The sequence below is a fragment of the Pezoporus occidentalis genome, unplaced genomic scaffold (genome assembly GCF_034315485.1).
Source record: "Pezoporus occidentalis ecotype Australia unplaced genomic scaffold, CSIRO_AGI_Poc_V1 ctg98, whole genome shotgun sequence".
NCBI lineage: Eukaryota > Metazoa > Chordata > Aves > Psittaciformes > Psittacidae > Pezoporus > Pezoporus occidentalis.
Genome location: NW_026916347.1, coordinates 385,187 through 410,475, shown reverse-complemented (window position 1 = coordinate 410,475; position 25,289 = coordinate 385,187). Strand labels below are relative to the sequence as shown.

At 45.1% G+C, this 25,289-nt stretch overlaps 1 protein-coding gene across 7 annotated transcripts in view; it reads right to left on the bottom strand.

The window, feature by feature from the left end:
- Positions 1-2,373: 2,373 nt before the first annotated feature.
- The window catches only part of GBF1 (golgi brefeldin A resistant guanine nucleotide exchange factor 1), a 106,776-nt gene continuing 83,860 nt past the window's right edge, over positions 2,374-25,289 (bottom strand). For 5 of the 7 annotated variants that reach the window (XM_062606751.1, XM_062606753.1, XM_062606757.1 and 2 more), the window contains 23 exons: positions 23,079-23,281; positions 22,523-22,646; positions 22,096-22,221; positions 21,489-21,571; positions 19,011-19,247; positions 18,079-18,172; positions 14,689-14,865; positions 14,138-14,202; positions 13,914-14,037; positions 13,292-13,363; positions 11,847-11,941; positions 11,241-11,394; positions 10,805-11,027; positions 9,025-9,188; positions 8,485-8,731; positions 7,884-8,083; positions 6,811-6,961; positions 6,311-6,441; positions 5,850-5,951; positions 5,173-5,286; positions 4,742-4,919; positions 4,395-4,532; positions 2,374-4,045 (listed from right to left, as the gene is read on the bottom strand). In XM_062606751.1, coding sequence (XP_062462735.1) covers positions 3,759-4,045; positions 4,395-4,532; positions 4,742-4,919; positions 5,173-5,286; positions 5,850-5,951; positions 6,311-6,441; positions 6,811-6,961; positions 7,884-8,083; positions 8,485-8,731; positions 9,025-9,188; positions 10,805-11,027; positions 11,241-11,394; positions 11,847-11,941; positions 13,292-13,363; positions 13,914-14,037; positions 14,138-14,202; positions 14,689-14,865; positions 18,079-18,172; positions 19,011-19,247; positions 21,489-21,571; positions 22,096-22,221; positions 22,523-22,646; positions 23,079-23,281 — 3,489 coding nt within the window. In that variant the 3' untranslated portion in view covers positions 2,374-3,758. The remainder of the gene's footprint in view (positions 4,046-4,394; positions 4,533-4,741; positions 4,920-5,172; positions 5,287-5,849; positions 5,952-6,310; positions 6,442-6,810; positions 6,962-7,883; positions 8,084-8,484; positions 8,732-9,024; positions 9,189-10,804; positions 11,028-11,240; positions 11,395-11,846; positions 11,942-13,291; positions 13,364-13,913; positions 14,038-14,137; positions 14,203-14,688; positions 14,866-18,078; positions 18,173-19,010; positions 19,248-21,488; positions 21,572-22,095; positions 22,222-22,522; positions 22,647-23,078; positions 23,282-25,289) is intronic. The other 2 variants (XM_062606752.1, XM_062606758.1) reach the window with 1 other exon arrangement.

The following is a 25,289-nucleotide window of genomic DNA, read 5'->3' as shown; positions in this document are numbered from 1 at the left end:
GAGCTGCCCCTGCACTTCGTCTGCTGGCAGACCCTCCCTTTCCCGGCAGCCACCCGGCCGCGGGGATAGGCGGTGTTGGGAACGCTGCCGGGCAGCGCAGGGCCAGCAGTGCAGCTGCTGCCGGCTCCAGCAGCCTCGGCGGCGCTCAGGTCGTGCTCGGCCAGGGGAGAGCTGCACAAACCCCGGCCGCTGCCTCCCGCACAGGGTGTGGGCGCGGGTGTGTGTAGGAGCGGGGCACCGAGCTGTGGGGATACTTCAGGCCCTGTAACGGAGGAGCGCAACAACTGGCACTTGTAGGAGTGAGGGTAACTGCCGAAAACATACTTCACACAGACCAGGTCTTCTAAGTATGCTCAGATTCATTTTAAAAATTGAAACTAAAGGCAGCATTGATTCACATGTTTCAATGCCAAATCTGCTTTAAATCCAGGGCTTATCGTTCCAGAGGGTTTTCTCTCACTAGGACGCTTCACATCAACGAGGAAAACACAAGCTCCACGTAGCACGTCCTGCTAACACCCACTAAATGCCAGTACTTCTTTCTGTTCTGTTTCAGCAATGGAAGTTCTTCATGTAAATAGGAATAGAAGGGGTATGTAAATCCAAACTACACTGATGTCTGTCCAGCCTCCTCTGGAAAACAGTGAGTCAGACCTGTAAGAGTGGGAAAGAAGTCCAAACCTAGAAAAAGTATATGCTGGGACAAACGTGAAGGCCAGTGTTGTGAGCACTGTTCCTCCCCAACAGCCGCTGGCGGTATTACTCTCTTTTATGTAATTTAAGTTGCAAATAGGGTTCAAGAGCCTTACTGATAAGAATATGTATCACGGCACATGCTACCTGTCAGCTGACTCATATCTCCTTCCCGTTCAAACACTTTCTGTGCTATTTTTTCTCTGTAACACATGAAACCTCATTATTGCAAAATCCAAACAATGTTCAAAGATATTTTTTTGGTTTTCCAGTCCATATCTATTCACACATTTTACAGTCGAGTGAAAACTGTTTAAAGTGCAATTCTGTCCTTCCAGTCGACATTCTTTCCATTCCAGTCCTGCTTCCTGCAGTTTCCTTGGGTGGCTTTTGCTTTGCACTGCAATTGTCTGAATTAATATGCAATGCTCTCAGTAGAAACTGGGTTTCCAAACAGAGTTTAAAACACAGCATCCCCCAAACAAGTATCTGAAGGCAGCAAGAAAAATTGAGCTTTGCCATCAGCTGACACCACTCCAAGAAGCTGAAGGATCATCCGGGAATCAGAGGACAGCACTGCTGACATCAAAGCACTTGACAGCTGAGCGATGGCTTACAAAGAGTTAACCATCTAAAGGTTGCAGTGAGTATTTTGGAGACAGCTCAGAAAAACAGAGCTGTAAACAGAAGCAAGTGCTCAGAAATAGAAGCTGGGGAGGTGGGCTGGATACAGAATTCTATGGGTAGCACAAGGACTCAAATACATGAATGAAGACATCTAAGGGCTGGAAGACCACAATCTGGAAGCAGTGGAGAGTGAGGAAGGGAAGTGAACATGCCAGGAATGGTGGAAATGGAGTAAGGGAACTGGGATTTATTAACAGGACTTTCCTAGTATGTGCATTACTCTCCCATTACACAGTATTTAGACCTTTGCTCAAGCAATTCAAACATACTCCAAGTTTTTGAACCCTTTATCAAGTTCATAGAAGTGTCTTGGAATCCTTGTGATAGGGAAGGCATTGGTGCCTCATGCAGCTCCCAGGGGCACTCTGTGGATTTTGCCACAAGACAAAGTAGAAAACATTAGGAGGGAAGTATATGGGGTTGTCGATATCCATGGCAAGCACTAGCCCTGGAAGAGCCCAGGATCTCTCATGCCCTCTCTCCAAGTCCAAATCCTGTCAGTGGAAACAAGGATTTCTTTCTCATCAGCTGGAAAATGCTTCTTTCATCCAAGCCAGGTTGTCACCGGGGTCTGTGTTCTGGCTGCATGCTGAGATGCTGCCTGGCACCTGCTCCTCAGCCTTAGTCTCTGCCCTCAGTGCTGGCAGTGTGTGAGCACACCCCAGCATAACTCCAGGAATCTTACAGCCGACACTGAACTATCACCAGAAGCAACAGCAATCTAGCTGCTGCAGTTCTGCTTTGTTTATGATGGGAATCATTTCTGCTTAGCCCCTTGATGGCTGGCTTCCACTGCAGCTCCCCCATGTGCTGACCATCTGTTAGGGCAGGTCTCTCCGTGCTCCATGTGGACAGACCACTCTCTTGGAGGATCCTGGTACATGGAGCTGGGGGACTGGCAGGTGGGCACACCACCTTGGCAGCTAAACTCCACTCCTCCCAAAGCTCTGAGCTGCAGAACCATGACAGAAAAGCAGTGCAACACTGGAACACTCATTTACAGGATGTATTTATTACACTGTAAAAAGTCTGTTCGATTTGTAGCCATTTACTCTGTATGTACACTGGTTGTACTCCCACCTCAACCATAGGTTCCTCTCAGTACAGTATACATGGGGTTGGGGTGCCACCCATGGCCCTCCCAGTCACCAGTGGGATTTCCAAGATTGGTATTATTGAGCACTTAGCCAACTAATGGAGAGAGGAGGAAGAATGGAAACACAGCACTTGCCAGGCAGCAGCTCTGCTCTGGGCACCAGGAGTGGATGAGTGGGACATCCTTGCTGCAGGGCTAAACCACTAGAATGACTACCAGAGCCTCAGATGCAGGGGTGTTCTAGGTGGAGAAGGTGGTGAGCTCCCAACAACTAGAAGATGCAGAAGGGTGCAGTCCCTGCAGAGCTTCCAAGGGAAAGCACTGCAGACTTACTGGGCATCTGTCAGCCAGTGCCACAGATCAACACATCCCTATCTGAAGAGGAAGTTCTCCTAAGGAATGGGGCTGGACACCAGGAGGCCTATGCAGCAGAGAGTGGTGGACAACTCAGCACTGCTGTGCACCCCAGGAGTGTGGCTCCTCAGGCACTGTTTGAGACATAGCCACAGTGCTCTACTCTCAGCTCATGGGACTCTGCATTTCCTTCTCATCTGCTCAGCTAGGTATAGCCTTCTGAATTTGCTCTCCAGCCAGAAAACCTGATTACATTTACAGCAGGGAAGAAAGCAGTGCTGCCCTTACCAGACTCCCTGGCTACCTACTCCCTATCTGGCATGGGGATTGCTGTTATCCATGTTGCACAAGGAAAGCATGTGGCTACAGACGACAAGAAGCCCTATGTAGTAAGCTGGGAGCTGCACTGTAAGCAATCCACATTTCTACACAAAATTCTCAACCTGCTGAACCCAGGCATGCACAGAGCCCAAACAAAGCAGTGTGACCAGAAATATGGGCAGGAAAGCTAGGGAATGCCTGGGGAATTGTCCAGGGACTGTACTGAATAATCTGAAAGGCAGTCCTGTATTGCAGCCCTCTCTAGTGTGACATCAAAGACTTTTCCCTCTTCACTAGATGAATTGGTGGCAGCTTGGTCCCAGGCTGCTAAGTGTGGGCATTGCCTGGCCCCTGAGATTTTGAAGACAGGAAGAAGACTGATCAGTGGAACTGGGCACCCATCCAATAGATTTCTACGCATATTTCTAGGTGGTTGCCACAAGAAGGGAGCAGAATGTGATGTGCTCCAGGGGGATTTGTGGCAGCAGCCCTTCTGCTCAGGTTAGCATCATCTTCTAAAACAAACATGCCCGCTACCAGAGAACATTTGACCAGCACCCTCCACCCACAGAGCTTCCTCAGCAGACAGTTCTCAGACATCCTCAAACTAATTGACTTCAGAGGTTGTCATGGGATCAGTGGGCCGTGGAGTAGCTAGGAGGGGAACAGGAGAGGTGGCTTCAATTAGGGCTGGGTTGAGAATGATTGGAAGAGTCATAGGTGGCACCCCAACCTGCAGGGGAGAGGCAAGAGGCTGCAGTATGAGTGGCGGCTGTGCTGTCGTAGGAGGTATGTCTGTAACGGGGCTTGTCTTTGCTGGAGCTGATGCTGGGAAAGGAGGTGAGGCAGAGCTGCTGATGGTGGAGGAAATAGGTGCAGTGGCTCTTTCAGACTCTGGAAAAGGAAAAGACAAAATACATCCTTACACAAGGCCCTGACAAAGCCACTTTTCAGCTCAATGCTAAGCAGGGCTGAAGATGAACTCAGGGTTCTTTTCAGACTTGCCCCTTCCACATACTTTCTTAGAAGGACCTGAGGAGCAGGTGCCTATCCCAGACATTCTGCCCCAGCTTCTCCCCACCTCCATAATCTCAGCAAGAAGGCCACAGCCTGTCAATTTGGAAGCACAACAATTCCACAACACCAGAGGCCTGATCACTGCAGATTATGCTAAACCAAATAAAAGCAGACCTATGCCACCATGCTGGGAAGAGGATTCCAGAAAGAAGAAAAGGGGACTCACCACTGGCACCCGGTTCACAGGGCTTCTCCAAAGGAGTCAAATGCGTAGCTGGTCTCACATCCCCTGTTGGAGAAGGGGGCACAGCAGACACTAGTGACTTCTGATGCTGCTGCTCTATTGGTATGCTGGGAACAGGATCTAGGAAAAGAAAACAAGCAGTTGAGCCCACACATCAGTTTGCTCACTCCTTTTACCCACCCTCAGTTTGCCCTCCTTGTACCAAGCTCCCACAGCCTCCTGCAAATATAATTTCATTAGCACCCAGGCACTCTGGCAGCTGTGTACTGGACAAGGTGCAAGCACTGAGTCCAAGACCTGTTTTTTTAAGGTTTCTCAGCCCTTCGTACCTTGGATGACTGTCTGTTTGAAAAGCTCATCCCGCAGCCTAGGTAAGAAACAGTCAATCCTTTCCCATGTGATCTCCCAGAGATCCGAGTATCCTGTCCGTGAGTCAGCACTGTGGAATATCCCAGCTGTATCCATTACAAGCAGCATATTCTTCAGAGACTCTGGGATGGCTTCCAGCTGTAATCAGAAGCACTCCTCAAGTCACAGAGAATGTACATATAGCAATGAAGAAAAGCTCAAAACAGCTGATGGGCTGCCTTGGAAACAGAGGCCAAGGGCAGAAATCATGGAATAAAATGGTTTTGGAATTAAAAGATTAAAAAAAAAAAAAAAATCAAACAAAAAAATCAAACCAACCAAAGTACCTTTCAAGTTCAAAAATTGATGAATGGCTGTTCAAAGCACTGCAGCATCACTTTCAGCATCTTACCAGTAAATCACTGGAGCCAGCATGCATGTATTTGTCCATGAAGTCCAGGATTGTCAGCCACAGGGCAGCAAAGGTGGTCAGTGAGAGCAGGGGGGAGAGATGTTGTAGGAACACCTAGAAAAAAAACCAACCGATGACTACTGTTAACAAGTAGCTTCAGGGCTGCTGCTCACAGCTTGACAAGCCAGTTGTGCAAATCTGGAATTCCCCCTCCTTGTGGCAGGCTAGGAGCACACACAGGGCCAGCATGAGGATGTCAGAGGACTCCACTCTTCTGAGCTGCACATAAAAGAATGGATATTGTCTCCTTTGCATGAGGCCACTGCATCACCATGTCTTCCAGCCCTTCCAGGCTCTCTGCCTTAGGTCAGTACTATCAACTTGTGACATACATTATTTCATCACTAGAACAGACTGTCTTCAACCAATGTTGAGTGAAATACTTCATAAGGTACAAACTCCTTCCTGACAACTCTTCCAAAGGCCAGGATCATGGAGACAGTTCTGAAAAAAAGTCATGTCCCAACAGCAGAAGGTGGTGAAGCCCAGCACTGAAGACAGTCAAGCTAGCAAACAGACACCTATTCAGATCAGAGATGCTGAAAAGCTAATAGAGCAAACTGTTTGTCTTGAGGCACGTTTTCCTCTGAGCTTTCACGCAGCAGAAGCACACTCACCTTGGAGAGCAGTGTTGAGGCTCTCATCCGAGTTTCTTCCATCCCACCAACATCAGCTGGACTGATGTTCTCAAGTAGCTTGGTTAGCAGAGGGAACAGCACCTGTTGGGTCAGACACACTGGTATTTCAGAGCTAACAAAATGACTGATGAGATTTGCACAGCCTTACAGGAAGGAGCTGGCTTTTGGGACTAGCAGCTTCTAGGCAGAGAGCATGGGATAAGCAGTGAGAAGTGGAAATGAGTGGACTCATTTCAATACTCCAAGAGGCTCTCTCAGAAGCTTAAGCAGAGAAGAACTTTTCACAAGATCAAAGTAGGGAATGCCTTGTCTGTTGTGGTGAACAGGCTGCTCAGGAAGATGGTCCTAAAGTAGGACACCATTCTGCCACTCCTGCACCCAGCTTTGCTCTTCATGACAATGCTGTTCTGCCTACATGCCCAGCTCAGCCAGGAGGTTACCTTGTTGAAGCAGGACTCCCATTCCAGGGCATCCAGGGCCTGCAGGTCATGTACCAGGAGGGCTCGCTGCAAATAAGTGAGTGCCTGCATCCGTACCTGGCGTCGGGCATCACAGCACAGCCAGGCAATACCTGCAAGAGAGGGATTCAGGGCAAAGCCCACAGCAGAAGTGTCACATCCCTACCTCCCCAGTCTAGGGTGAAAAGACTAATGAAGGTCAAACACTCTGGGGGAAGGAAAAAAATAAACATAAAAGCATTAGATTTGTTCCAGGCCACAGACTGGGAATCTACTGTCAGCTTCAGAATCAAGCTGGCAGCTAACTCATGCTGAAGCTACCATACTAGATCTGATCCAAGCTTTTTTTCCAATTACAGCAGACCCTAAAACCCACCTCTGCCTGCTTTCTGCATTTATTTTTTGGCTACTAAACTTTCCCAAGTGTTGCTATTATTCTGGAACTGTCTATGCTCACTCTCATCACAAGGGAATGGCTTTACCCTGTAGCAAAGGACACCAGCAGTTGGACCACAGTGTTCGGGAATCTGCTTGGATTTTCTTCCCTGCTGTCTCTAGATGGCGTTGCTCCTCTGCCCAGGAGCTGTAGATGGTGGCCGCTCGTGTGTGCAAGGTGTGCATGAGGTCCAGGAGCTGCAAGTCAAGCATCACATTAAGCAACACATAGAACTTAAATTTTTGAAGGAATCCTGGTCTCTGCTCTTCCCCAGACCAATGCGAAAACACTCGGAGTTACTCAAGCCTGCTTCCTGTATGTAAATAACCATGTATAGCTATGGAGACGGTGTCAGGCTCTGCTCTCTGTGCCCTCCCTAAGTAGCCAAATGCCAAGCATCTTCAGCAAGATCTATGTCAGTTCACTAGACATGTTAGTCCCATCTTCCAGGAACAGCATCCCAGTCTTGCTAGGAGAAAGAATGAAGCCTTTCCTGGCACAGAGCATTGACTAGCAGCCAAAGGAGGAAACACAGTGATTCAGCTACGCTGCCCAGGGACAACTCTGAAACATTTTTCTTTTTAACAAAAAAAACCATGAAGGACAAGCAAAGCTCCCTGAGAACAGCTCCACATGGGCAAATGACAGCATTCTAGTCACTTTACTACTTAACTGAGGCCCAACAGCCTGGCAGTCAACAGACCTGTGCCTTCACACCTTTGAGGTACCACCTGGAAAGAGAAATTACTCCCTCATCCCAGTACCTCAGCCCACAGGGCTTTCTCCTCTCCACAAGCTCAGACGCCTTATCAGACTCCCCACTAATCTTACATGAACCTTATGCCATCTGTCTTACCTACTGTAGTGACTCAGCTCCAGACTCCATCCTCCTTGCTTTTCAGAGGCGTTCTATCTCCACTACTATTTTGCTTTTGTCTATCCAAACTGCAGTGTTCCTCTTTCAGTGCAGAACCACATTGCCATCAGAGCCACCCTCTGACATCTAGCGCTCACTAACCTAAGATGCAGCCTCCCCTTGACTCATGAAGAATCCTAGTGACTCCCTAGAAGGGCCCCCAAGTGTGGGAAAGGAGAGGAGGAAATCCTTGCTATACTTACGTCCTGACTAACCTGTAAAGACACAGTGTGGTAGCTGGCAGGGATGCTGTCATCCTCATCCTCATCACTATGTGTGTGTGTCTGGTGCTGGCTCAAGACCCGGGATCGCCGTGTGGAGCTCTCCTTTGGCTTTTTTTTAAACCGACTGGATTTACTGTCATACCTGTGGCTCTTCCCCCTCTTTTCCTGGGACTTGTAGCCTAGAAAGTGAAAAGTAGCAACGTATGATACACACACTCCACCATGAAATTTTCTGCCTTTCAATGCACACAGAGCCACCTTTCGGTATCCCCAGAGGAGGGCCCTGTCCTGTAAAATGACAGCTACCCACTTGAAGATGTACCCAGCACTCCTTCAGGAACATCCTTCAGCAACAGCTGATACTACTACCACCACATCACCTCCAGACCTCCCCCTCTCTATCCCAGGGAGAGAGATAAGAGTAAGGTCCCTGCTGCCAGTAGGAGCCAGAACACTTTTCTCACAGCAGACCATCTACTGAATGCTGGAGACTCATTCCCTAACAGTATACTTCTTTTCTTGGGTAGCCCTCTGGCTACCCCAAGCCCAATCGTGATTGTCAAACCAAGGGCCATCTTACCCCCATTCAAGCTTGCCTCCACAAAGATGCGGATGGTTTTGACACAGAGCTCGAAATTCTCAGGTGTAACGTGGGCAGCATCTCGCACAATGAAAGACAGGGACTCTACACACTTCATGAGAGACTTTGTGTCATGTGGGCCCAAATCCAGCCCCACAGTCAAGCTGTACTGGTTGACAAGAGGAGACGGCCCCAGCCTGCTGAGTCCAGCTGTGGATCTCGAGGTGTCGATGTCATCTTTCCCCACCTGCAGGGTATAGCAACAGAGCAGCAGGAGAGGGTAGCATAACAAACAGCACCTCAGGCACATGCTTAAAGGGACTTCCTTCTGCAGCCAACAGACAACACTTCTGGGGGATCTGTTTCCTTTTTTAACTAATTTGCCTCCAAGCTTTCTCCTCTCCATCCTCCCTTTACAATGTCAGTTCATCTTAGCTCTCTTTTGTACTACCATATTCTTTCTCTCCCTACCACACCCTCTGCCCACAACCATGCTAGGAGTAGTCTTCTTCAGGCACCAGAAGCCCATTGGCTACTCACCACTAGCCAACCACTGTTCATGACATCCACATCTGTCCCCGAGCGATGCATCTTGCCTGGCTTCCCATGGTCCGTGTACACCTCCGAATCAGAGGTGTAGCCACGGTCCAGGCTCATATCACTAGGATGATAGGAGGAGGAGACCTCACTGTCTGACTGAGCACCTTCAAGACAAAAGGCATGGGTTTTAGATGAATGTCAAATCAACAACTTGGAAGAGTAGCTGCAGGTAAGGGAGAAGCAATTTAGATTAGTCAGATCAGCATCAGCTAGAAACCACCAGTGGGCCCTAGAAGACAATGTACCAGGCCTCTCCTCCTGTGAGAACTATGACAGGAGCATGCACAGAAGACAGCAGGAAATGGATCTTTGATACTTTCTCCCTGCAGGTGTGTTGGGCCTCCCCTTCAGAGGGAAGGGGGTTTCCATCCTCTGCTGCATCACTTGTCAGCCTGACCATGGTTTTAAAAAGGGCATGGAGTCCAATGCTTTGACCCTGGGGGAAGAATCAAATGTGCTACACAATTTAAGAGCTACTGAGGTGCTAGGTTCAGCCAAGACAACTCAAAACGCACAACATGGAATCACATGACTCACGCAGGGCCTCTGCTCCAACTAATACTGGTAAAATCTCTCTCATGAGCAGCAATCTACATTAGCATGTTCTATACCTGTCAGATCTACCTTCCCTTACCTTTAGGATAACCTTAAATTTCATGTCCCAAGCACAGCAGCCTTTGCAAGGGCCAAATTTAAGCTCCTGGTATATGTTATTTAGAAGAAAAAGATCATCCTCTCCATCATTCAATATTACCTAGAAACTCACCAGCAGAGAGACAGACTTGCTGTGAACACAGTGTACCAAACATTTTCAGAGGGAACTAATGTTCTGATGTGCAAAGTGCCACAGTCAAGTAGCCTGCACAATCAGCAAAGACAGAAACAGGAGAAAAGAAGGGGGGGGGGGGGGGAGGGGAGGAAAGATGGGAGAAGACAGCCCAGCATTAGCCCAGAAGGAAAGGCCACAGGAGTTTTGCAAAATCAATTTCCTTTCGTCTGTCAAGCACAAAGCATCAGGGCCCAGCAAGGGAACTCTAGAAAAGCAAAGAGGAAAAGAAAGGCTTCTGGAAAAGCCTTTTCTTACTGTTTGCTTTAAAAGTTTGAAGCTTTCAGCCTCAAATACACTGCCAGCTGGCTAAAGCAAAAGAGGAACAGTTTGCTGAAAAGACTGTCTTTCTAAAATAGTTAAGACAAGTGGGAAATAGTGTGTTGGTCTAGGCACTCTGAACACAAATGTATTTGGAAACAGAAAAAAGACCAACACCCTTTATGAGATCCTTTAAATGGGCACAGAAAGGACTCAGTCCCACAAAAAGAAGCAAGTATGACAGAACAACAGCTGGATTTACATTACACACCCAGATGAGAGATTAAGGCTGTATTACCCAAGGCACCAGACCACAACCAGCACAGAATGCTTCCTGGGTAGAGCAAAGACCTCCTAGAGCTGCTACAGCTGAGATCAGTTTTCCTCCCACTGCTCCCCCAGGGACTAGCACCTGGACTGCTCTCGCTGAGTAGGAAGAGATGGCAGAGTAGACACAAGGACAGACCATGGGGTAGGACTGAACAGCAGGTGCTAGTCTTTAATCTTGCTAATGTAGTTTAATATCAGCTTTGTTTTCTTGCAGTCCCCTTTGCTAATTGAAAAGCTTGAGGAAGCAGCTGCTTATCTGGCAGGCAGGCATCAGATTTCCTAGCAAAAGCTGGTCTGTCTTACCTGTGTCGTTATCTGCCCTTGCTGTAACCTGCAGGGCTGCAGGCGGCTTCACCCCAGACCCAATACACTCCAGGAGGGTGAAGAGTGTGTACCAGTCATCCCCAGAGTGAATGTTGGCAGCATTCGTCTTCAGGAGTTCATGGAGGCCGTAGGCAACCTCATGGCTAACTCTGGACAGTACATTTGGCTTCATCATGAGCAGGATACGTAATGAGAGGAGAACCTGGCAGAGAAGGAGACAAGAATAACAATCCCTATTATTTACACTCCATTCTCCAGCAAAGTCCCTCTTCGTTTAATTAGAGCTACTTACAACTGCTGCTTGTTATCTGCAGCACAGACAGGTTAAATGTGGGTCCATCCAACAACAACTGGTTTCCTGTGTTGCCAGATGTGGCCACAAAACCCCAGTAACCGACTTTCCAAAATCCCTTACCTGTGCGCTGATTTCTTCCCGGCGAAGGAGCCGAATGGCCAGTCTCAGCAACCCCACCACTGCCCTCTCCACCAAGAAGCAGAACTCCATTGCATGGACACAGAGATGATAGAGGTGGTCTCGCACAGTTTGCCAGACACAGGTCACACGGTCCCTAGCCACAACAAGGAGGAGGGAAAGAGAAGGATGAAAGGAGATGAGACAAGCAGGATCTAGCTACCTCTCCCTGAGCTCCTGACAAGCTAGTATTTCTTCATTTCAACAAAAATCACCAGCCACCAGATATAAGAACAGACACGTAGAAAAAAACAAAGCCATCAAATTTCTTATTTACTTCTTTACTTGCAAAGCGATCAGGTGGGAGAATTCTCCCTCCAGAGTTTAGTTTATATTCTCCAGATCTCAGGATATCAAGCAATAATTCATGGGCGAATAGCCCCTCTGTTTGCACATGGTACAGTGGAATTGCTAAACCCTGAAATTACAGCCACATGCTGCTTCAGCTGGCAAATCAAGCACATAAGGAACTCATTCCCTGGACCCAGGCAGCAGCTGCAGTAAAGCAGGGACATTTACACTGAATCTGCATGTATTTCAAGGTCATACCTATTCTCCAGCACAATCCTCAGAAGCATCTCCAAGCAGAAGGCAGCATCTTCTTCATCATATGTCTCCTCATCGGGAGTCACAGAGATTAGAGCCTAGGAAAAACAGGAAATATTTGTGAAACACAAGCCCCCAAAACTGGGGGACTAACAAGTGAGGACCAAAAGAATGGCTTGAGTCTGGGCATAACTGCACTTCACTGTCTGGAGAGGTCATGCACAGTCGATCAAAAAACGCATTGGACAGAGGTCAAGCTAAATATATAGAAAATTATGTATTTTTATTATGCAAGATGAACTTAAAAAATATTAAACTGATGAAGTCTCTCATACGGAGAGGAATTGTGAAAGCCAGCAGCTTCTTGCTAAGAATACTGTGAAGTACAGAAAAGGCAAATACCTAGAAATAACTACAGGTACTGGAACTATTCCTCTCCAGCCTGCACATGAAAGGAGAATTCCTGACATAATAGGGGTAAGAGCAAAATGTTCCTCCAGAACCGAGGTGACACTCAGAAACTTATGTCACCATTTCTTCATGTGGGCCAGCAACACAGTGGTCTGTGTGATCCAACCAGCAAATTTCACTTCAGCTGTTTTAAGTGTTGTTCTTTGGAGTTTACCCGCTTATCTTTATTTTGAAACTCAATACCTATTGTTCATAACCTCTGCAGCAAGTCTTGATAAATAAGTCTTCCTTTGTTTTAGCAGGAGTCTCAACAATGTCATGAACCCTGTTGATGAAGCCAGTGAATTGCAATTACAGTAGCCTGAAGGGAAAGGCATTTGCACTTTAAGAAGCCATGGAATTAGGCAACACACACACTGTCAGCCCACACAGCATCCTTGCAAGGGTTGCACTGCACTATTTGCTTTTGGAAATGGTGAACAGCAGCCAAATTTGTTCCACACCCTGGAGCAGTGTCACACTACACACTACTCTGAGAAGCCACTACCAGAACCAGGTAACTAACTACCCTCCCCCAGGGAGATAAGCTTCTCTAGCCCAAAGGCTAGTGAGTCCAGCCTTATTACACTTCCCGCAGCAGCCAGGTACCACACTACCTAGGGGCACACAGTCAAATATTTCTGTACAGCTCTTGCTTCTAAAATGGCCTTTAAAAATGTTCTCATTAGGCACACAGCACATCAGAAAATATGAAAAAGCATAACCTTAAGCTCCTACAAGAGCTACACATATTTTCAAACACTTAACGTGACTTCCTCAAGGCTTTTAGAACACATTCCACAATTTAATGTCTTCCTCTATTACTAAAGCAATTGTGGCTGCCAGCACAGAAGTTACATGTAACAGCTGAACTAATGACTGGTTTCATATCCCAAATAGGTCCAAGACCTCCTTCAGGCACAGAGCAGCTAGAGCAGCATATATGTATGATCATGCATAGCATACTTGGTCCATCAGCAATCCAATATCTCTCTCACCTTCATTAACTCCTGGAGGGATTCAAGTTGGAGGAATTTGCTTTCTGTGATCAACTTCTCAGGATCACATTGCTGCAAAAGACAGAAAAGAGGACTGTGCATCTGGGGGATGGGGAAGGCATACAAACAGAAATACAGCTTGTTCCAGGAAGGATACAGATAGTGGCTTTAACAGAATTACCTGGAGGAAAACTCTTGCCAGCCAGTTCACTCCTTTAACTTCAATTACCTTCAACAGACCTGATCTATGCTAGACAGATTTTAACAGATAACTCCTCTGTGCACACACTACTCAAAGACCAGGTTCAGATTTTGTTGGCTTATATGACTGAACACTGTCTTGGAAAAAATAGTAATTTGAGAATCGTTACATTTGTCTTCAAATGTAGGAGTGCAGATCCCAGCCTCCTGTGGGGAATCATTCCTGTTTTCATTTGTTACTACATTTGTGCACAGCAGTGTGCAAGCTGTCAATGGAGATGTGCTTCTCTGTAGTTTCTTACAACTCCCAAATCCTCTGGAACCAGCAACACTGCCTAGAAGCATGTATTTCTGTGGCCTGTTACCCACGTAGTACGGTCACCACGAACAAAAGCAAGTTCTTTTTCAACCTGTATGTTACCTTTATGCATTCCAGAGCTGCTCGTTTTGCCTCCTGTGTCTCTGTAGATGGCCCTCTCATACCAGACTGCTCTGTCCCACTGAGGGTGAGCCAACTAACAAAACTCAGCACTGTAGATTCACCACTGCAAATCAGAAGACACTTGCGTCAGTGAAAACTAAGCAATCATATCCTTCTCCAGCTTTGGTACGAAAAGGACTGCCTAGGCCATCTACACCACTCACCGGTTAGATGGTGTTTCCTCACGCTGCAGATAGATTTTGCCATTAGGATCCACAAAGTCTTCGACCTTGAAGATGGACCAAACATGTATATGATCAACTGTCTACTTCTTTGAAGCCTTCCCTCTCAAACTTGTAGTGTTTCACTTAGTGATGAAACACTATGCACAACCACTCACATGAAGGTAGTCACCCCAGCTCTTTACCTCCTCACCCCTTCAGTAAAGTCTCACCCCCATCTAGCAGTACCAATACTGTATTCTAACACTTCGTGCCTGTAAGCATGTCCTTCTGTACAATATTCAAGACCTATTCAAGTAAAATGAACACTGGAATTTCTTAAATACAACACGAAGTAAAATGAGAAAAAAATTAAACCCTAATAAAAGGGGCTGGAGGCTGCACAAAACTTGAACACGACACCCTTTTCAGGCTTTCTAGCTCTGTACAGACTTTACCAAAGCCAGAGCTCTCCCCCTCTTTGAACCGGTGCTATGAAAAGGCATCTTCCCACTCCCCTACTCTTGAATTACTGACAGGCTGACTATTATTACCTCCACCATGGCCTTGGGCAGCAGCTCTGCTCGGAAAAGCTGTAACATGGCCTCCATGATGTTTTTCCAGCCCTCCCGCAGAATGTCACCATGGCGATGGGCCAAGTGAAACACAGTCTTTGCTGCAATATGGGCCTTGGGATTACTTCCAAAAACAGTGGGCAGGTTCTCAATAGACTGCAGGAAAGAAGAGGGGGTGGCAATCAGTCAGCAAGAGCTGTTTTCTTTTCAACACAAATTAGGGCAGGCTGTTCAGAACTGGGTATGGAAAAGACAACAGTTCTATGTACGATGCTTGGATAACTCCTCGGCTCATATTCTCTTTGCACAAAACGAAGGACAAAACAGCTTACCCACTACAATTGCTGAACCACCTAGACACCTAAAGCTTATCTCCAAGAATAACAACAATACAGAGGATTTTGGAAGCACTTGCTGAAAACTCACTAACACTAGTTTATTCTGCCATGGGAACTCATTCCAGGATCAAAGTTTTCCTCAAAAAAAGCTCCTCTGGAAGCAGCAATTACTCTGCTCTACTGTTATAGAAGGAAACTACAGCCAAAAGCATTACTGACTTGCAAAGCTACTCCTACAACTACTTGAGAGCAATGTTCAAAGTATGAGTGAGGAGCCCTGACATACAGTTTCTGCCAATAATTGCTGGATAAGAATTCCTCGTAATCTGGTCAATGCACTCACAGCTTTTCAAAATAAAGGAAGTGTGCTAAGTCATTGAAACAAACCAAATGTATGCTGCCAAAAGAAGAAAAAAAACAGCAATCATGTGAGCTAGTATCAGACACAGACATGCTCCATGTTTCAGCAGTTACTTAAGCTCATTGCAATGTTCCTTTTGACAAGAGATGGGATTTCACATTCTCTTGCTTCTCAGGACAAAAAACATACTTATTCCTTCAGCAAGAAAGGAGGGAGAAGACAAGAAATAGGATGGACTGGAAATACAGAAAAAACAGGTCTTGCTTCAGCCACAGTGCTGGAAAAGCTATTATCAAAATGGGTCTTTGATACAGAGGTGAACTCCCTCAGAAGCGCCAGTCTGGAAGTCTGGCAGAAATGTAACAACCCATCTGATTTTTCAGTTGTTGCCATGGGGAAACCACATGAATACAGACATCACTGAAGTCTCAGAAGAGTGCAAACAGCAATATGCATGGTTTTGTACTGTGGCAACAAGCCACAGGCACAGAATTAAAACACACATGGGTTTTGCTGCTACTTATACACTGACTCACTATGAGTCTTAACTGTTAATCAAGAAGTCCAGAGAAGGGCCACGAGGATGATCAGGGGACTGGAGCACCTCCCGCATGAAGACAGGCTGAGGAAGTTGGGGCTGTTCAGCCTGGAGAAGAGAAGGCTGCGTGGAGACCTCATAGCAGCCTTCCAGTATCTGAAGGTGGCCTATAGGAATGCTGGGGAGGGACTCTTCATTAGGGACTGTAGTGACAGGACAAGGGGTAACGGGTTAAAACTTAAACAGGGGAAGTTCAGATTGGATATAAGGAGGAAATTATTTCCTGTTAGGGTGGTGAGGCACTGGAATAGGTTGCCCAGGGAGGTTGTGAATGCTCCATCCCTGGCAGTGTTCAAGACCAGGTTGGACAAGGCCTTGGGTGATATGGTTTAGTGCGAGGTGTCCCTGCCCATGGCAGGGGGGTTGGAACTTGATGATCTTAAGGTCCTTTCCAACCTTAACTATTCTATGATTCTATTCTAAGTCTCTTCTTAAATCACTTGATCACCCTCCATGCTCCTTTTCATTCCTCTCCTTTCAACCAAAGTGGCCATACATAGTGATTGCAGTGCTTGGAGAAAATGCCTGATCACCAGGATGATCTGACCTGGGAAGTGACGAGCAACTAAAGTGACACTTTGATGTTCTTCCCTTGCTTTCTAACAGTTGCTCTTTGTTTTGCCTCCTCAGCACCTGAAGACAGGCCCTCCCCTTCTCTCCTTCCACCAGACTGTCTCTCAAATATTTGTTCAGTTGTCCTATTCCACTACTGTCTCCAAGCCTTTCAGGAATTTAGGACAGCAGAAAGTAACTGGTGTACTTGGAATCTGGCCAAAGATAAGAATTCAAAGCTTTCTTCAAATCCAGAAGTCGCTGATTCTGTGTCATCACCAAAAGACATGCCTGCTTAAATTTCCACAGACCTCGGACTGCTCCAGATTCCATTTTCACAACTAAATGGGATGCAGCTGGCAATAGCTGGTGCCTCTGAAAGCTCAGTCTAGTTGCTTCTACTGTGTAAATCTGTGTCAAACAGTTAATTTCATGGTGCACATTCCTCCGCTTGTTTATCTATTGGTACTCTTGAGGTCTGGTATGCCTGGAGAGGATCAAGCATTTCACCTTTACTGTTGTGAGCAGTGGATGATGAGGGAATCTACAGCAACAGGACTGCTTGGGATTTCTTTGCTTTTTAATAGTCAGTCTGGTACTTTTTCACTCTTATCAATGCCAGAATGCACAAAACACACAGTCCAAGCAATTCTATCTCCCTGCAGCCTAACTCCATTAACTGGATTAATCTGCAGGACTGTCCATTTTCTGCTATCCCTTCATGGGATTAAAAAAAAAAAAAAGAAAAGGAAGAAAAATCACCCATTTTGGCCTTTTTATTCCCATGCTTTCAGCCTTGAATGATTCCATTTCCCCTTTTTTGTATGTATGGCAATTCTATTCTGCACAATGGAGGTCTTGCACTGGTTCTCAGAGAAATGCTGTGGGAGTCTATGCAAGTTCTGACCCTCTAAAGATGTTGCTGTTGTCTTCTCCTCAGCACAAAAGCACAGTCTGCCACACACTACTATGGGGGAAAACAGGCTAACGCTGTAACACACCAACAGATTTGGGCAAGAAAAGCTTACACCAACCCCTGTACCTTTAATTTATTTTCACAGTACATTCCATGGAATAGGTCTTTAGGGCTTACTGAAAGTGGGGCTAACAGCACATCTTATTACCAGACTCCAAACACCAAACAACAGTTTGATGTACTTGTTTTTCTAACCTCCTTATGCTGGGTGGATGTACAGCCCCTACACTTTGGGAGGGGCTTGCTTGGGATCACGGACCATCACTGTCTTGATCACAGGGAACACTTGGAATGAACACTTCTACAGCACGACATTCTGCTCTGCGCAAACTGACACTTGTGAGGTCAGATTTGCATATTTGTGCTGTAGAAGTCCTACTTCACTATTCACTTTTCATTGCCTCCTCCCCAAAACTCTGGCCAGGGCCTGACAGGTACCTACGGATACTGTAATAACTAAAATAAGCAAATTTTACTGCTTAACAGAGGAAGACAGATCAGATATAATAAAAGCCATGCTTCTTTCCCCTCCTTGCAAACTTACCTCACTGCTGAGGGCTGTAAACTTGCAGAGGGAAATTATAAGATTGTCAAACACATCACTAAGGCCATAGTGAGCAGAAATCATTGCACATTTTCTGAGGAAAGAAGATGACAGAAAATAATGTAGGAAGTCAACACAGACAAGACTGTCTCAGGATAGCAAATCAGAAAGCCTCTCTGTTGACATTTTAGACCTCCCTTTCCACTTACTCCAAATGAATACTGAGGTATAGAAGTCTAATATTATCCCTCAAATAATCTCAATCCTCCTCCATAGATCATGATATTTGTCACTTTCAATAAGTGAATCTAAACACAGACCACTTAGAGCTGAGCCAGAATAGCTAATCTGTCTTGACATAAGAGAGTTGCCAATATTGGAAGTAGTGTGGAGGTCTAGTTTCCAAGAGATCATGGTTACAGCAGTATATTAACAGAGCTTAAAATTATGCTTAAGTCATCATTTGACAGGGATTTAAGCATGACCAAAGATTGTTCTAATACAGTTTCCACAGATAGCAAGTTTTGCTATGGCCTCATACACCAGAGGTTTTGTTCATATACAGGGATTTTGCCAACATTGCTGTGCAAGTTAAAAATGACTTTTTCTCCTCACTTCTAAGCAGCACAGCTATGTCAGCAGATCTTTCAAATATAACCAGGTTGGAGTTTAAAAAATACGTACCTCAGGCACTTTGATTTATTACAGCACAGCAGTCAAGCCAAACAGTGAGCAGCAACCAAGAAAGGCCAAGATGGGATGAATCAATACAAACGACAGAACAAAAACTAGAGGACCACAGGTCACTATAAAATGCTCTTCAATTACTAAGAAAAATAACAGCTGATATTCACTGTGATGTCTCTAGAAGGTAAACAGGAGACAATGGCCATATTTTAACTCCCCTACATCTTTATGATTGCATGAGTTACCTGAAACCAGAGATAGCCTTCTGGATGATTGTTTCTTCTAAGCTCTTGTCAAAAACATAAGAAAGTGCTGCAATGGTTGGCCCCCATGTCATGGTGAAGAGATCATGGTCATAGCTTCCAGGAGGCACATGGAGAAATATTCCCTCATCAGTGGCACCACGATGTAGGAGCACATTCCAGATATAGTTTTCCTTTACCAGGCCCGTCTGTTCTTCTGGCATCACTATCTCATCATTTCTACAAGGGAGAAAGGCAGAAAGGTTGAATTTTTCATTCTGAGCCAAACATAACATTTACACAGTGCCTTTCATTACATGGTCCCCAAGCTAGGCAATACCTACTTTGGAGTAATTTTCCCAGCTCCTGAAACATTCTATTTTCCTAGGGCTGCCTGCTTCCCCTGCCCCTCTCTGCTATCTTGTATAGGAAGTTTGGTGGCTTTCAACTGCACACAGCAGCAACCAGGTAAGGACAGTATTGAAGAAACAGTTACCTTACACTACAAGTGCAAAGTGCAACACATACTGTAGTTAAGTGATGGGAAATTCTGGACAGCACACTGCCAGAGCTTCCACCCTCCCCCACTGGTACAGCTTCACTGCCCCCATCCCAACTCTCACCCCATTAAGAGTGCTCTGCATATCTCATTAGTCCCAGATAAAAAAAATTGTCATATCACTGCAGTCAACAGTAGGCATGTTGCTGGGTAAGAATAACGCAAAGATTCCTATTGTGCCAAAATCAAGTGTCAGGAAGCCAAGTAGTACAAAATTAAAGATAAGTCAAGAAATATATGATGGGTGATTCATAACCAGGGTACCACAGCTTACCTTACTCTAACTGGATTAAAGGTATACAATAATAAAAGAAGTATGATTAATGCCAAGTAGTACTTGCAATCCCAGGTTAATATATATCAACCTAAATGCATACTTCCCTTGACCTGCACAAGAGAGAACCCTCTCCAAATGACCACATAATCAAGCAAGAGTCTCAGATCTACTAAATACAGTAGGTTGCAGCCAGTCTGAAAAGTAGAGGTCTTTCTGCAACAATCAAAACAACAGAAGCAATTTTCATGTGCTAACAACAACCATAAACCCCTCTTGATTTATGCATAAGAAATAAGCTCTTCTCAGTTTCAGGTGCCTGCATATTTTGACAAAAGCAAATAATTACTGAGATTATATAGGAAAATATGTTTGCAGTCAATAGCACATTTTTTTCTAAGAACCCGTATTTGATTAATACCAACAGAAGCAAGTGAATGGCTTACTTGGAAAGTCTCGGGAGATTAAACTGTGCTCAGAAGTGAAATGCTGAGATCCTGAAGAGATCATGCACTACTCTGCACAGATTACAGCCTTGCCCCAAATAATAAAAAGAAAACAAATAGCTCCTCATCAACTATGACACTGAGGCAATCTATCTGAGATGAAGCAGTACTGAAATGACAGACCAACTATTTTAGCCATAGAACATACTGAAAAAGCTGAAGTATCTGGTGAAAGGATGATAAAATAGAATAGATTGGAATAGAGGCACTAGATAATGAAAATATATGAGAATATTCTCAGGGCACTACTTAAAACATTAAGAACACCTTTATGGGAAACAGGCCAATCAGAACTAGAGCTCTACTTGAAAGCTAGAGCTACCTCTTGAAGAACTTCTACACATTCAGCACAGAGAGCATCCCCACTTTCCTGGAGAAGGCTCAAAAGGGAGGATCAGCCTCATCACACTGTCCTGCTTCCAGCCCTAGCCACTGTCTGCCACTGCAGACTGAAATCAGCTGAGAGACACATCCCGTCTCCTCAGAGATGTTATCCTGTCAGCTTCAAATTGGCTGGACCTAGATTTACTGATAAGCTAGATTTCTGAATTATTATTAAACTCCCCAACCCAGACCTAGTTTGTGCACAAAAAGGCCTCAGCCACCAGGAATTCTCCTCAAATACTTGTCACTGTGCCAAGAGCTCCAGAGGATGGCAGAAGAGATTGATGCAGACAGCAGCCTCCTATGAAGAACTCAAAAGCAGAACATGTGAAATTGAGACATGTTATGTTAGGGCACCAGTGCTCTCCTAAGGGGGAGACACTCTCTAGACACTTTCTAACACAAAAAGTTCTAAAGAAGTCTAAAGGCTTGGTCTAGAGAAGAGAGCTTTCTTAGATACAGCATTTCACATGTGCTGGTCTTACTCAGCCATTGTTTTGCATGTTGACAGAAGTAAAGTTTTTAACTTTAGCTTAAGCTCTGTGGATTAAAATACCATAGCAAGAATCCAAAGATACAAATCCAGTGCAATCACTGTGATGGTACTTGTTAACATAGCCCCACATGGAGCTGGAAGTTGGTATGAGGCAAACAGACACATGACCAGTAAGTTGCTTTCTATATTCTCCAGAGGGCTCACAGACCAAGCAACTCCAGTTTGCTCTCCGCATACAAGGAGATCACAGGTTTATTCTTACTTGATGGCATGGTACATGTCTTCCAGTATGTCCTGTTCAAAGTCTTTGCCTCCATTCACACCTTTCAAGTTCTTCCGAAACTCCTGAAAAAAAGTTATACCAACGTTAATTCCTAGTATCTTCTGCTTTAACTAGTTGGCTAAGATCAGTACTCTGCTTGTTTTTCATGGGACCAGAAGGAGATTTTCCTATGCTCTTCAACATGCAGCCTCCAAGCTCAAAGGCTAAACACTATTCTTAAAGACAGTAGTGTGGAGCAACCCATCTCTGCCCACAAGGAAAGAAGACTAGGCATCAGAATGACAGGTCTGTACCACTGCACTGATACAGGACCTGAACCCTCTAGAAGCCCACAGCAGTGCAACAATCTTCTCATTCTTACTATGTCTTAAGGAACAGTTTGCTCACACACACACACACACACAAGCCTTTTGATAAACTTGTCAAGCTGCCTGCTAAGTTTGTATTTCCTCAGACTGCCCTTTACCCACAGCTCCCCTCTCAAAATGCACAGGGAAAAAAAAGGAGAATGCCACTTAGATAAAGACAGGTACTACACTGGTATCAAAACTAGAGAAGACAGGTGCCTAACACTGGTAACACCCACCTCCAGAGTCATTGGGACGTTCTGTTTGCGGACATTATGGTTGTGCTGGTCAGTGTTCAGCATAATAACCGCATAGGCCAGGGCAAAGCAGGCATCACTATTAGCAAATGGAGACCCATTTGATTTCTGAAAGGCAAAGGCATGCACAAATTAGTCCTACAGGAACAGTGGTATCAGTGTCCTGAGACAGCCATTTTGCTACCCACAGTACTGAATCACCTCTGGGACAAACAAAAACCTTAGGCTCTGGCTCCAGCTTCCAAAATGCTGGACGTTTATGTGCCACTACCATCTCCAACAAAACAACAGCTGCTGCCTGCTAGGCACAGTAAGCTTATATAGGCAGTTTAATCTGACATGTCCATTCTGGCAAGCGTATGCACAAGAAAGCATGCAGTTTTGAGCTTTCTGCCCACCAAGTACACACCCTCCAATGTTCTGTGAAGGCTTCTAGCAGTCTCTGGATTACAGGCGCCTCTCCTGGCAACCTGAAGGCCTCTAGATAAAGTCGTAAAGCTTCATCCAGCCTTAAACCTTGGAAGCTGAAAGTCCTGCAAGAAGAATGAAATGCAATGCAGTGAAATGAAATGCAATAAATCTGCTGACTACAACACTGTTAGTTTCTGCATCAGAATACCAGATTTCACAGAGAACAGGCAGTAAAGAGGGGAGGGTAAGGAGAGAAGAAATATCATAGGATCACAGAACAGAATGTACCATAAACAGGCAAAAACCAATAAAAGACAGACAACAATCCTACAGGTGATTATGTATGTAATCATGTCTCTAGTGAAAGGAGCTCAAGTATCATGCTATATATATATATCTAAGGTATTACCATATGCAAGAGATGCATAGGATTAAGGCATGATGGTTCATAGAGAACTAAGCAATACAAAACCTATGTCTCCACTCTGGTTTAGGGCTTTTTTATCACTGAACTCTTGACTTTCACCCCTTTCTGGTTAAAGAAAGTTACTCACCCAACAAAGCTTTCCAGCAAGTCTATGTTCTTACGGTCACTCACAAATTCCCCAATCATCTTTTTGTCCAGACGAGGATTTTCCCGTAGCCACCTGGCCACCTCATTATTGTCAATGGGGGTTGCAAGAAGGTTCTTCTCCTGCAGAAACTGTATCCCTTTCTTTGGCTTTTGGTTGAACTGCTCTGTGCCGGTTATAAGGAGCTGAAGGAGACATTATGGAAATTACAAGCTCAGAGTGCATTTCTTAATTTAGATTATTCTTGGCATTTGAGCCAAAAGCTAAGTAGAAAATACAACAACCTTAGCATAATAAAGTTTATTGTACTGCATAATCTGACAAGAATGCTAACCAAGGCCAGAAAACCTGCATTCATCACAAGGATTCACTATCAAATAATACTGGACAGAGCAAGCATGAGCTGCTGTCTTTGAAAAGCTGACCAATTAGCTCTGCTACCCCAGACATCTTACCTGCTCTATTACGTAAACAAAGTCTCTGATGAACCCCAGACATGCGGCAAGATCGTCTCTACCAGTTACAACGGCATTTCTGCTCCAATGCCCTATTCTGCACCCTTTGGCTCCAAGCTCTCATACTCTATCTCACTGCCAGGAGACATGCAGCAAGAATCCTTGGCACTTACTCAGCAAGTGCAAGGAAGAACTGCTACAAAAACTTAAACTAAGAACCAGAAAACATTCTGCTAGTGAGACATGGTCCAGGAACATCTGGTATTCCAGCATGACAAGGCTATCTGTAGGCTGGGAAGAACAAATGCATTTTTGGCTTTGAATGGAAGTCAACTACTCTGTCCTGCTTAATTCCTCTTTTAGGAAACTAGACTGTACCACAGTCACAGTGTAATAAGACACCTGACTAAGAAAGGGTTAACTGAATGTTCTTGATGGCGTTCAGAAAAACCAAAAGCACAAACAACTATATGAACTTTACTAAGGCACCAGAATAAATGTCAGTTCCCTGTTAGCTCCTATCACGATCAAACTGCTAGCGATGACCTAGTGAACTAAATTCGTGACCATCATGATTACTAGCTCCCTTGGGTTTCTCAGTACCTCAGAGTCCACTAGCCCTCTGTTCTCCACTTCCCCTGCCTGTGGGAACATCTTCCAATTGCGGCAAAATACTGAAATAGCATGGAGTGCACAAGGACCCAGTGAGGGCATAACAAAATAATAACCATATGCTGCCTGATATAACAGGCCTGAAGGGACTGTATGTTGCTAGCAGCTGTTCAAGCTTGAAATCCTGTAACCCAAGTATTCGATGGACTGGTTATACTCCTTAAGACCACCTGAAAGGAGACCAGACTGCTGGCAGCCTGCATTGCATTTACAATCATGTCAGACCTATGCTTCTGAGCTTCTGGCCCTTGCCTTTGGAAACAATGAAAAATCTTCATTTGATGCATAGTTTATTTTCTGTTTTTATTTAGCTTTTTTCCTCTTTCCAGCTGTGGTAATGTTTATTACTTCAGAGGTTAAAGGAAGCAGAAACTGCTGGTGCTATATCAACATTACTTAAACTGATTGTTTTGTGTGCCGTGTTTACATGCTCAGGATAAAACCATTAGCAGATTTAGGGTCAGGAAACGTTTTTCCCTGGGCAAACTAACAGATTTTTGAGTATCTTTCTGCCTTCTGCTGTAAGTGTAAAGCACTGTCCTTTTTCTGTGACCACCTGGAACTTCTTCTAAGCAACTCTCAACCACTGGCAATGCTCTTGATTTCTTTTAACCCTGTTTTCCAGCACAATAAAGCTGGAGTATTATGAGAGGTTTTCAGTTAGAACAGTGGAAGCATTATGCAAGCTGCCTTCTCAACAATATTTTATACAAAGTCCCTCAGCAAAGCTGCCATGAAAGCTAGACTTAATGCAAAGTGTTACAAATGAAACAATTACTAAATCAGTATTCATTTGTTAGAACATAGGTAATGCCAAAACTCAGTGGTTCTTTGAAGACAAGAACAAGCAGGCCAGTACACAAGACAACAGACAAATACAAAGCTATCAGCATGGAGCACCTTTGTCAACACTAGACCTAGACTGGAACCACTCAGAGTTTTGCATTCCTGAGTTTAGACTATGACTTGGATTAATGAGGTTCAAAGAAATGGACATCTAGACAAAGAATGGCTTCATCACAATCAAGACAATCTTTTCAGTTACCCATAATAAACAAATCAGAAT